This window comes from Pholcus phalangioides, unplaced genomic scaffold, assembly GCF_987345545.1.
Source record: "Pholcus phalangioides strain wild (caught in Gottingen) unplaced genomic scaffold, Ppha-v1.0 ptg000002l_1, whole genome shotgun sequence".
Taxonomy (NCBI): domain Eukaryota; kingdom Metazoa; phylum Arthropoda; class Arachnida; order Araneae; family Pholcidae; genus Pholcus; species Pholcus phalangioides.
In genome coordinates, this window is record NW_028301595.1 from 16,390,463 (window position 1) to 16,403,744 (window position 13,282).

General features: G+C 41.7%; 1 protein-coding gene across 1 annotated transcript in view; it reads right to left on the bottom strand.

Annotated features, from left to right (window-relative positions):
• The window catches only part of LOC149089486 (long-chain-fatty-acid--CoA ligase 5-like), a 38,393-nt gene that overhangs the window by 23,935 nt on the left and 1,176 nt on the right, over positions 1-13,282 (bottom strand). Inside the window, exons 2-6 of the mRNA XM_089239061.1 lie at positions 6,348-6,498; positions 3,597-3,711; positions 3,279-3,346; positions 3,069-3,170; positions 1,378-1,477 (exon numbers count right to left, since the gene is read on the bottom strand). Coding sequence (XP_089095187.1) covers positions 1,378-1,477; positions 3,069-3,170; positions 3,279-3,346; positions 3,597-3,711; positions 6,348-6,497 — 535 coding nt within the window. The 5' untranslated portion in view covers position 6,498. The remainder of the gene's footprint in view (positions 1-1,377; positions 1,478-3,068; positions 3,171-3,278; positions 3,347-3,596; positions 3,712-6,347; positions 6,499-13,282) is intronic.

The following is a 13,282-nucleotide window of genomic DNA, read 5'->3' on the forward strand; positions in this document are numbered from 1 at the left end:
TTAAGAAATTCATTGCGACCCACTCTTTAAGCCATACATGGTAAACCCTTGACCAAATGCGAAGGTTATCTGATGTGGCTTGTACCCCTAAAAAAAAATGAACTAAGCGGCACATTTACAGATCGCTTAAATGACCCGTGGCACAATTCCAGAGCATTTAAGTGAATCGTGGCACATTTTTCAGATCACTGAAGTAGGCCTCAAAGATCACTTTCACATTCAAAGATCGCCTAAGTAACCCGCGACACAGTTACAGAACACTTAAACGATCTGTGGCACATTTAGAGATCCTTTGAGTGACATGTGGCACAGTTTTAGAGCACACTTAAGCGGCCCGGAAACATTTACAGAGCACTGGAAGGATCCGTGAAACATTTAGGAATTATTAAAGTGGCTCTGTAGGGGACTTAGGGACTTATCAATAGGTAGAATGTTAATTCAGGTGCCCAATAACTATCGAGAAAGGTTTTTTTTACGTTTTTGGCGCATTGAATAAGATGCCATTAAGGATATTTCATATCTTCATAAAGGGTGGTTGATGACGTAAGCATCATCCAATCCCCCTCCCTTTCTGTCATTTAAAAGTCAGCAAATCTCAAACCCCCTCCCCCCATCGATGATGACGTAATACTTGAATGATCCCGTAAGTATGGACTTAAGCAGGTCCTCTGAATGTAGTTTGGCTTTTAATATTTCCTAAGGATTTTCAACGAAGAAGCACTCGTCTGCATGGAGCGCAGTCGCGAACTGAGCATCCTGTGATTCGCTTTCAGTGGACGACGTCAAACGCCCCCTAGCCGTCTGACTCAATGTCGGCCGTTGTTGCTTGCGTTGCTGGACAATTAGCAACGTACGTGAAAGGGTGACGTATGTAGACGTGTACCTAGCCTTATACGATTGACCACTGTGCGGTCGTGTGGGCATCCTGCTGGACTCTCGTCCTGCACTGAGAATCCAGATTTGATCCCCGTTGAAGGCACAGTGGTGGTCGGCTGAAGTTTTCTTTTTGAGGTTTTCCAGCTTCGAGGTGCGAATTCGAGCCGGTCCCCCATTTGAAAAAGCCTCCCCCGTGGAGAGCAGGCAGACCTACAACACAATACTGACAAAGCAAGAAAAATGTAAGCATTTACATTTTTACTTCAGAAAATGGAAAACAGGTGGCAGCACGGACACGAAACGCGCTCAATTCGACACTGTGATTACATTAGGGCCACACATACACACAGAGCACATATTCTAGCATGTGCCGCTTCGTTAGAAACTCCGTAGAAGAATGCGTACGAAGTGCGTAATAGTTAATTCGCATTAAGCGAGTTCGTCTTAATTAGGTTCGACTGTATTTGAAATTAATTCTGCGGAAAAAAAAAGTACTCTTACCTTGATTGATGATGTAGGAGCAGGCATGAGGTCCTAGTGTATCGTACAAGGGAACGATGACGGCCGATTGCCGGTAACTCGCATGTTCTGTGATAATCCACTGAAAAGAAACATGGATTTGATTTTTTTCATGAAACGTTGAGATTAAGTTAACATCATTACACATACAATCATTATTTCTATATCCATAATAGCGAAACGAGAAATCCTTACAGTCAACACTTTTGAAACTTTTTTTTTCTGTAATTTTGCACACGCGTAATGCCTACTAGCATCCATGACACTCAAATAGGTACCATTTTGAATCAAGTGGGAGCGCACTTCATGCAGCATCTCCTAGAGATAGAAGGCCTCCGCTGGCTGTTTATGACGTCAGTAAGTAGTCCATTTTCCCTCAGAATATTCAAGGAAAAAAAATTCCCTACTCGTGCCACAATATCATCGTTTGTGAGGAAAAGAAATGATCGGGCTCAGAATTGGCGATTTCTATGCCTCACAACCAATCACGATGCGATATTTGTGAGCCAATTCTACGCCAAAATAAGAAGAAACGAAATAGGATGATGTGTTTCAAAATGTGGCAAATTTAGTCTAAGTGGATTTTTACGACCCCTGAACATCGAAAGACCGTGAGAATCAAGTTTGGGGGTCGTAATCCATTGCTCAGGAGCTCCTGTTTTTTGTGGACTTTTATGACCGATCTCGTAAGGCCCCTGCCAATGAAATTTCGATCGTGCGTGACCCATAGCTCAAGATCTGACTGTTAGTGGGTTTTCTTGGCTCATCTGGGATGTCCTTGACAATCAAGTCTAGGTCATGCTCCCATAGCTCGAGTCCCCCATCTGTTAGTGAATTTTTACGACTCGACAGCCCTCTGCGAATGAAGTTTAGATTGTGATCCAAAATATTGTTATGAAAATTATGTAAGCCTATAAATGGTTCTTATTTACCATTTATTATTTCATTTTTCGCCTGTAAATAGTCATTATCTCATGTAAAAATGAAAATTTAACGCATTCTTATGTAAAAACATCGTCAAATCGGCAACAAACTTGGCGTAGTTTGGTGACAGCTTCGATGATTTGGCGACATCGTGGCGCCAAGAGACTAGGCCGGATGGTCGAGATCCCACTGTACTTTAACCACTTTACGATCAACGAACGTAATATTATGTCCAAACGTTAGTGGAAGGAATTCAAACGAGAGAAAGAAAGTGAGTGAGTTCACTCTGTTTTCCTTCCTCTCTCCTGATCATCCCGAAGCTTTGTTTTGCAACCTGAAAATGCTTTTTCTTTTTGGTTTTTTGTATACCCTGATAGTAATTTTTCCCCCCACATATGATGTATCTTTGTTACAACAGTGAAAGATAACAGGTAGGGGTGAGGGTGAAAAGAAATCTTACTTTGTACCTACATTGTTATCACCTTATCTATTATACTGTCTTACTCTTTTTTATTCGTGGTTTTTTTTCCCTTCCTTTTTCCTAACGTGTGGTTAGGTTAGGACAAGGTTACTATATTTATCGCCGATCCGTTAAATAAAGCTACCTCGTTGGGCATTTTGCCTGTTGTGGCGTTGTATTCGTATTTATATAAAGAGCATCCCAATTTCTTGCCAATTCGCTTGTAAGCGGGGGGGGGGGGAGTTAAAAGGCGAAGGATTCCGAGATTTCTCCACAGTGTAATACTTACCTCGACACAGTTCTGGGCGTAGATTCCGAGGAATGTCGATTGTCCAGACTTCATACCGAGCTTCACGAGTCCGGCGGCGAAATCGTTGACCTTTTCGATCGTCTGCGTGAAAAAATAATGTTAATGATGACAGAGTGTCATTATCATTCAAAAATAATCATTTCGAATAATATTTTCTCCCCTTCAAATTCAGCTTAAGAAAGTACTTACTTTTTTGTAGCTGATGAATTTGTATTCGCCATTAGTGCCATCTCTCCAACCCAAACATGGTCCATTATCTGTGGGGAAATTCCATTTAAAAGATCAATGAAGAGACTAGTAATGGTGATAATAATTTTAGTTATATTCACACAGTAAAGATAAGCTCTTCATATACACCAATAGCTATAATGTGTGGAAATATGAATTGTAAAATATGTTTTTTTTTGGTAATGGCATTAATGCGGTGATTTTTAGAGATAATGTAACTTTTTATCTCTAGTGCGCGCGTGTTATCATTACTATTACTTTATCATTGTCTATGTATACCTGAAACTCTGCATCCTCTCGCGAGGATATCATGGAGCGTCCTGGCGTCTTCGTAGACGTATTCCAGTAACTTTCCGTCCGGGTAGAGTCCCGAACACCTGGCGAGATCTGGTCCCTAGAAGAAGAACGATTTTTTTTTTTCAAATTTGTGTGTATGAATCCTTAAATGAAAATGTTATTTAAATACAGGGTGATTCATAAATTAACAGGTGTTTCGGGCGGATACGCTCTGGCAGACCGAAGACTTTGACCTTTGAAGACCAAACATACCACGCTTCCCATCTCAGCGAGATATCGAAGTGTTCCCGGGGGATGTGTCTGGAAATTTTATTAACTATCTTCAGGATAGTAAATAAGAATATTCATATAAATTGCACATATAGATTCACACACGTAATCAATGTTCGTCAACGGACGGATCATGATATACGTGGAAAAAAAACCAACGATGAAATCTACATCATAATCTTCCGAAAGTTCTTGATCCCATCCGAAAATGAACACTCTAGCGTCTATGCGCTCTGAAAAGCGTCCCTTGACACCAGGGCCGCAACTAGATGCTTGGTCACCCGAGGCAAGTGCGCATTTTGGCACCCCCTTGTAATGTTAAAGGTAAGGTTTGAGAATGAAATTAGTGATTATTTATCATTTAATATGTGTCATCTTTCACGTGTAAATAATCGATAGCGCATATCTGTAAATCTCACCAAATTAACGACAAACTTGGCGAGTTTGGTGACAGTTCCTATGTGATGCCAAAGGAGAAGAGTAAAGATGACCCGAGAAGATAGTAGAAAAATCAAGAAGGCCTCTTTTGGACTTTATAAGGTGGCGTCGCTTTTCTGGAACTAATAAGTTGTAAAATTTGAGTCGGAAGATCATCTGTAAATTGCTCTCGATATTTTTAGGTCACGTTCCGTTAAGATCTCTGTTGTAAATACCTGTTCTGTGAACAAATCTGTGACGTCATGCAGTTTTTTTTAAAATCTTCTTCTCATTTCAGGCCTTCTTGTAGGCCGACGCCCACGGTGGGGTTCGAACTCGGGAGTCTGTCACTAGGACCACTCGACCATCACAATGGCAGTATAAAATGGTTGAAGAACACTGCTTCTAAGCAGCTGGTTCAACCAGCACCTCCTAGAGATAGAAGGCCTCCGCTGTTTTGACTTCAGTAAGTAGTCCATTTTCCCTCAGAATATTCGGGGAAAAAAAATTCCCTGCTCGTGCCAGTATCAGACCAGACCAGACTAGAATAGAATATAGAGCCGATTCACATCCAACTGGGACGAATGTCGGCATACGAATTGGCCAGGAAGGCCTATGAAGAAGGAAAGAAAAATTGGGAAGAAAAAGAAGGAGAATGAAGAATAAAAAGAAGAGAGGAAAATGGTAAAATCAGCAGACAGGCTAAACAAAATTAAGCCAGAGAGATATTGCCACCACAACCAACAAACTTGCAACCAGGTCCAGGATACAAGACTGTCAAAGCATGTAGCCATAATCACCAAGACCGCCTCTCCTAACAATTCAGTTCACGGTGGAAAAAAGAGGAGAAAAAACACTGCATGGGGGTCGCACAGGGCCGTCATTTCAACTTTTTCCGGGGGGGGGTGGCAAACCTTTTTCAGGGGGGGGGGCAAAGCACATGTACTCAATGTATGTATACATATATATATATATACCATTTTTAGTGTATTTTCAAAAGCCAGAAGGAGGGGGCAACGGCCCCCCCTGCCCCCCTAAATGACGGGCCTGGGGTCGCAGCGTAAAAACCTCACATACGAAATTAAAAGTTGAAAAGTTCTTTCAAATATATGCTAATAACATGTTGACACTCAAGTATAAATTTTGCTCTGAACTGCTCAATATATTTGAGCACTCATTATGGACAAAGTATCACTTTTTCTAGGGCCGTAATTTCAACTTTTTCCAGGGGGGGGGGCAAGGCAGATTTACTCAATGTGTGTATATATATATATATATACCATTGGTTTGTATATATATATATACCATTTTTAGTGTATTTCTTCAAAAGCCGGGGGGGGGGCAACGGCTTTTTGGGGGGAACGGCAAATGACGGGCCTGCTGACTTTTTCAGAGAAAACAACAGGTCAACGTTCACTTTTAAATTGTTGATCCAACTTTAAATAAGCAAAAATATATGCAATATTAATCAAAATTAATAAGAGTTCCGTTCATTAAGTGCTCATTAATCAAAAATATTTACAAGAAGAAAAAATTAACTATATTCATAGGGTTCCAGTTGGAAAAATGTAAATATGGAGGACCCAAAAAAAAAAAGAAATTATTGAACAATTTTAAGGATAAATGCAAAAGGAAGCTGATGAGTCCAACATATACAATATTTACAATTATTTACAAAAAGGAATTATGCAAATTACAACAAATTCCAATCCAAATGAAAGATTTGTTGAGGCCTTCTGTATTTCTTTAATGCTTGTGTATCCGTGCCTGTGTCATCGTTGTGCGGAAAAGAAATGATAGGACTCAGAATAGACGATTTCTATGCTCCACATCCAATCACTACGCAGTATTTGTGAGCCAACCAGGAAGATTCTACGCCAAAATAAGAAGAAACGAAATAGTATGCTGTGTTTTTCAAAATGTGGCAAACTTGCTAGGTAGTCTGAATGACGTTTATGGCAATCCGTGCGGAGGCCTTCTATCTCTAGGAGGCGCTGGTTCATCTCGTGACTAGACAAAAAAAAAAAAATAGACGTTCTGACTTACGGGTAAATTGTTCGACTGGCTTGTCAGATTCACTGTAGGAGTCAATGGAGGTGGCAGAGTGGACATGTAGAGTGATGTGGCCATTGCCGTGGCACCCGTCAGAGCTGCTGCGCCCATCACGCTTCCTATGTACTGTAAATACTCTTCCATGCTGAAAATAAAGAAAATACTGGATTACACACAAATAATACAAAAAAGAAAAGAAACACTAAGGTTCCACGTTCTGTTACATCTCAACAATCTTCATAACAAAATTCACCGACATTTCTCAACATGATCAGATCGTTGCATTGAAGAATCAGATTGTGTTGTTGCTCATGAATAGGGTACGCCACGAGAAGCCGGGCTTCAAAAGATCTCGGCAACGGGGCGGCAGAGTTCTGGCGTGCATTCATTCATGTTGCTCAGGCGGCGTTTTCAACCCGTTGCTCGCGAGCACCACGGTGCTCCCTGAAGCAACCAGAGTGCTCAATGCTCGTGTCAGATTTCGTGCTCGCGAGCACTTGATTAACGTTCCAGTCGAGCACCTCGTACAAATTGCATTCGAGGAGTGAAATCATCCTGATTTCATATGCACTCGTACGTCAAACGTGCTCTTCTTGTGATGGTGGATACAGGCAGTGCTCGTGATTGGAAAAAGGTTGAAGACCTCTTATGTAGCTCATGAAGAACCTAATATTTCAAAGGGTATCAGCGATTTCAGCTTTACAAACACAGCCTTTCGAACATGCGACATTTGCGGGGGGGGGGGCGGCGGCGGCGGCGGCGGCTCCTCCATGAAAATAATCTATTGCTGATTTGAACTAATAAAGGTAATAAAACCGCGAATACGGAAGTGGGGGCGACTGTAGTTTGGGAGCTGGGATCTGACTGTGCAGGTCTGATTTGAACAATCGCATTCCCAAACGATGGGTCGGCAGTACGGGACCTGACGATTCAGTTAAACATCACTGGCCTCTAAGACCGCCGGACCTCACAGTGTGCGATTTCTTCTTTAGGGGATTAATAAAAGAATACGTTTATGTGCCTCTCCTTCCAGCTACATTAGCCGAACTGAAGATACGCATCACAGCAGCAGTGGATGCAAACATGCTCGCAAAAGTTTGGGATGAATTTGACTACCGTAGGAGACTTATGCCATGAATTCCAAGATGGACATATTGAGCACCTTTAATTTCGTTTGTAAAAAAACTTCATGATTAGCCAAGTAATATAAAATTAATCTTAAGTGTCTGTGTTCAATATTTTTCGTAATATACGCATTTCAAATCGAGTGATTATTTTTGAAACACCCTGTAGAATTAACCCCTTGACTTTTTTTTACCCGGAAACAGGTCGTCTTAGACCAGTGTTTCCCAAAGTGGGCAATATCGCTCCCTGGTGGGCGATGGAATGGTCCAAGGGAGCGATAGAACCTACTGATTTAACATAGGATCCTATGGGTTTACATTGGGGGGGGGGGCGATGTGAGGAAAAAATTTCTGATGAAGGGGGCGATGGAACAAAAAGTTTGGGAGACTATGTTTTAGACACTTAGGGGCCATTCAAGTATTACGTAAGCATATTTTCAGCCATTTTTGGCCCCCTTCCCCCCCCCCCTTGTCAGCAAAAGTCAGCAAAACACTGACCCCCCCCTCACCGCCTGTCAGCAAAATTTCGTCAGCAGCTTAAAATATTTCATATCTTCAAAAAGGAGTGGTTGATGACGTAAGCAACCTTCAAACCCTCCCTCCCCCCCCGTCATGAAAAGTCAGCAAATCTGAACCCCCCCCCCCTCGATGCTGACGTAATACTTGAATGACCCCCCTTACACGTGTCATTGGTTGAGCATTATATAAGTGCATATTAATAATCATAGTTTTTTTTTCATATGCATTGATATTATGTGACCTGTCACACGATGTCGCCGATGACACATTCTTCAATCCTTGCTCTTTATGTATTTGTTGTATCAGTCTCTCTCCATTCAAGAGGATATTCGGCGTCTGATAAAGACATTTTCTTTATATTTCTTCCTCGTGTCTGTGAAATCAGCTCATATTCTATCACCAATTATGTGTAGAAGAGCCTTGGACCTTGACCCTGTCATTCCATCTGAAATCATCTAGTAATTTTCAGTAGCAAACCATGATAAACAATCACAAAAAAAAGCAGCTACAGAGATCGTACGCATGTAGTAAACAGTTCTGATGGTGTGGAGAGGGGTGTATACATTATATTGCACGCTGATAATACATAATTCACACACGCGCGCACTGAGTTCGAGATTCTATCTTTGCTTTGAAAATGTTCCGATGATTGATTTATGCTATAGATCGCAGTTTCAAAAAAATTTCCTTGGCTGAATTATCGTATATGTTTCTGCCGAAGCCCGGTGGTGGCCACTTCGCGAAGCGGCTAGTCAAATTGTCCCGGTCAATGTCCGAAATTCGGGCTTTCGTCGGCCCCTACATATATCGATCCCTAAATTAAGAGGATTAATTACTAGCAAAATTATGAGAACTTGCCCATTTTTTGCCTATTTTCACAAAACGTACTGAACCAAAGGTACTAATAATGCCACCGAAGAAGTAAGCAAATATTCAGTGTCAATACGTAAGTGTACACGTGCGTGTGGGCGGAGCTGTGACCACGGAGGGGATGATGAGGGCACGAGGCGTTCTCCACGATTCGTGTGCTCGTACTCCTCGGCGACATTCGCTGTGTTTCTCTCAAGGGGCCCATTCAAGTATTACGTCAGCATCGATGGGAGGGGTTTCCGATTTGCTGACTTTTATGACAGGGGGGGGGGGGGGTTTGGATGATGCTTACGTCATCAACCCCCCTTTATGAAAGTATGAAATGTTCTTACTCGGTGCGTCAAATGAGAAAAAATCTTTCGCTAGTTTGTGGGCGCCTGAACTAACGCGCGCGCGCGTTCTCCCTAATGATACACCCCTTATACCCTTATAGAGATACTTCAGCGATCTCTAAATGTTTCACGGATCCTTCAAGTGCTCTGGAACTGTGCAACGCATCACTCAAGTGATTCGTAACTATGCCATGGATCAGTAGTAATCTGGGAATCTTCCACGGGTAAACTTGAGTGATGTAGAACCTCACCGGAAGGGCCGCTTAAGTGCTCTAAAATTGTGCCACATGTTACTCAAGGGATCTCTAAATGTGCCACGGATCGTTTAAATGCTCTGGAACTGTGTCGCGGGTGACTTAAGTGATCTTTGAATGTGCCACGGACCACTTGAATGCTCTGGAATTTTGCCACTGGTCATTTAAGCGATCTGTAAATGTGCCGCTTAGTTCATTAAAAAAAAGTGGGTTTGAGGGGGGGGGGCAAGCCACATCACATAACTTTCAGGGCCACATTTGGTTCGCGGGTCAAGGGTTTGCCATATATGGCTTAAAGGGTGGGTCGCAATGAATTTCTTAAAAGTGCTCTAAAATTGAGTGCTTTTGATCTAAAAGTGCTCTAATTTTGAGTTTTTACCCTTCAAATAGCATTGAAATGAAGAGAAATCGGTTATAATAACATATAAAGGTATTTGCTTTCGAAATTAAAATTTTTTTTGGTTAAAAATTTTTTTTTTTCGTCTGGGGGGGATCGCACGAGCCCCCTATGCCCCTCCTCCCGCGTACGTTTCTGATCTCACCAATACGTGTTAGGAGGTAGGGGGCAGTGCTGACGAAATTTTGTTGACGGGAGGGGGGCCAAAAATGGCTAAAAATTTGCTGACGTAATACTTGAACGGCCCCCAAGAGTTTGGTGAATTTTATAAGCTATCAGGTAAAATGAGTAGCCACAAACGTATGTATGGATGACGGAATGGGATGGGGAATCGTCGGTAGATTGGAGGCTGGGCAATCAATTGAAGCAAAACCGGGCAATTGGAGGCAGGTGGCTACAGAGTGGAAACAGTTTCAGGACACTGGATCCATATCAAGGTTTCGAAGAGCCACGACGACCAATGAGGATCGTTATTTGGCACTTTCCACGCGGCACCACAGGACTGCTACAGCATCACAGCTCTCACGTGAGCTGCAGCTGCCACTGGAACTCGAGTTTCACGGTTTACTGTTGCCCGAAGGCTTCGTGAGAGAGGGCTTTATGCCAGAAGATCCGCGCTATTTGGCAGCACACAAGAGAGCGCGTTTAGCATGGTGCAGACATCAATCAGCCTTGGACCAGATTTCAATAGAGAACCGTGCTATTCACAGATGAGTCGAGATTCAGCCTGGACACTGATTCTCGACGTACACTCATCTGGAGAGAGCCTGGTACCTGATACCATCCCTTCAACATCAGGGAAATGGATCACTATGGTGGTGGAGGCGTCATAGTTGGGCAGGCATCATGTTGGACGGTCGCACACCCCCATCCTCCATGTGTTTGGCAGAGGGTCCGTGACTGCTAGGAGGTATAGAGAGGAGTTCTTAGAGCCCTAGGTTCGACTGTTCAGGGGCGCAGTTGGCCCTCGGTTCCTGTTCATGGACGACGACGCTCGCCCGCATCGGGCTCACCTGGTCGACGATTATCTGGAAAGTGAGGATATTCTGCCTATGGATTGGCCAGCCAGCTCTTCTGACCTAAACCCTATAGAACATGTCTGGGACGCTTCAGGGAGGGCAATTGCATCTCGCCATCTCCCTCCGAGAACCATCCCGGAACTGAAAACTGCGTTGCTGCAGGAGTGGGACCGATTGCCACACGGACTCCTCAACTGCCTAGTGTCCAGTATGCCGTCACTCTGTGTGACCTGTCTAACTGTGAGAGGTGACCATACCCCATATCAAACTCATTTTCGGTCCGATCTCGCAACGTGGATTTTGGACATTCCTGCAATGATGAGCTTTTACTGAAAATCGTGCGGAGTGCATACTATGACTTTTGTGCGGTACATCTCTTTCTCTGTTATAACTGTGCATTCGTACCAAATTCCATTAAAATCTGTCCACTAGTTTTTCAGAAATTCGACATAATGTGTTGATTTTGCTAAAAAAATTTTCAAACAGATCTCATTTGGCTAACATGGTACAAATCTTGCTATAAATTTCCCAACGTAGAAGACGAAGCTAACAGGTAAGCGATACGTAATAGCAAGGTTATAGTGTCACACTACATGGAGAGAAAAATTGCCAATCGTGAAGGAAAAAGGCCGAACTTGGCTTCTAATGGGATTGAATATTTCAGTTCATTCTATTAATTTTGAACACGAGTTGTAGTTTGTAAAAACACTATTCTTTTGCTGGATGCAAAACATTCTTCTAAATCGTTGTCATAAAACATTCTTCTAAATCGTTGTCATAAAACATTCTTCTAAATCGTTGTCATAAAACATTCTTCTAAATCGTTGTCATAAAACATTCTTCTAAATCGTTGTCATAAAACATTCTTCTAAATCGTTGTCATAAAACATTCTTCTAAATCGTTGTCATAAAACATTCTTCTAAATCGTTGTCATAAAACATTCTTCTAAATCGTTGTCATAAAACATTCTTCTAAATCGTTGTCATAAAACATTCTTCTAAATCGTTGTCATAAAACATTCTTCTAAATCGTTGTCATAAAACATTCTTCTAAATCGTTGTCATAAAACATTCTTCTAAATCGTTGTCATAAAACATTCTTCTAAATCGTTGTCATAAAACATTCTTAGCTGAATCGTTGTCATAAAACATTCTTAGCTAAATTTGAACCTAAATTCTTGTCTAAGTCATTATTTATAAAACATTCATAGCTAAATCGTTGTTTGAATGCTGTTCTTACCAAATCGTTGTTTCAACACTATTTTTAGATATATCGTTGTTTGAATAAACACACTTGGCTAAATCGTTGTTTCAACACCATTCTAAGCGCCGAATTGTTTTAGACACCATTCTTAACTAATTTTTTTTAGCATCCTTTAGCTTCGTTGTTTATCAACTCTTCCAGACCCTGTACGCAAAAACGGGGGAAGAGGGGGAGGGGGTTGCGTTTTAGCTGTGTAGATTTCTTTTTTTTTAACTTTAAGGAATTCAGCTTTGACTCCAAGGCATATGGATACTTTACTGTTGAAGTCACGCTTGAACTTCCTGAGGCTAAAAAGGAATATCTACAGCGACAAAAAACAAACCACACGTTTGTGAGTACTGACTCTGAAAGGGTTAAACATCTCTGTTTGAAAACATTTTTTTCCTTAACCGCTTCGCTTACAAGGTTTCGGCGAGAAATTCGGATGATCTGTATTTGACGAATGGGCGAAAAATATGGTAACCTCGTCCTAACCTAACCGCACGTTAGAGAAAGGTAAAGAAGTTGAAGGGGGGGGGGGCAAATGAAAGGAAAACAGTATAATACATAAGTGCAGATAAGAGATAGAGATAAGCGAGTGTAGTTATACCAAGTAGATTCTCTTTTCACCCTCACCCAACCAGTTCTCTGTTGCTCTTATACTTATACAGTAGAAGGATACATTATACGTGGGGGAAAAAAGTTACTAATATAGAAATAAAAGGATGGTAAAAAGAACAACTTCGTATTTATGACATGAATGTCGCTCTCCACTTGTTAATACAAGATATACGGAAGACTGGATGTTGTGAAGATATTTAGTATTTGAGATGTTCATTTTTTAAGGAAGGAAAAAACTCATCTCTGCCTCTACCGGGAGTCGAACCCGGGTCCCTCGATTGCCGGACGAGTGCTCTGACCACTAAGCTACAGAGGAGATAGAGATTTTCCTTCGCTAGAGCGTATATATGCCGAACGGAACCGTGCAATGGACGGTGAAACCGATCAGCTAAAACTAACTTCGTATTGTTACAACAGGTGATAAGAGAGGAAAGAAAACAGAGAGAGCTTGTTTGACTATTTCAAAGGCGTTTGGACGCGATATTACGAACTTGAAGAGATAAAATTTCAAAAATTTTATAAAACATAAGTTATTATAATCATTAATAAT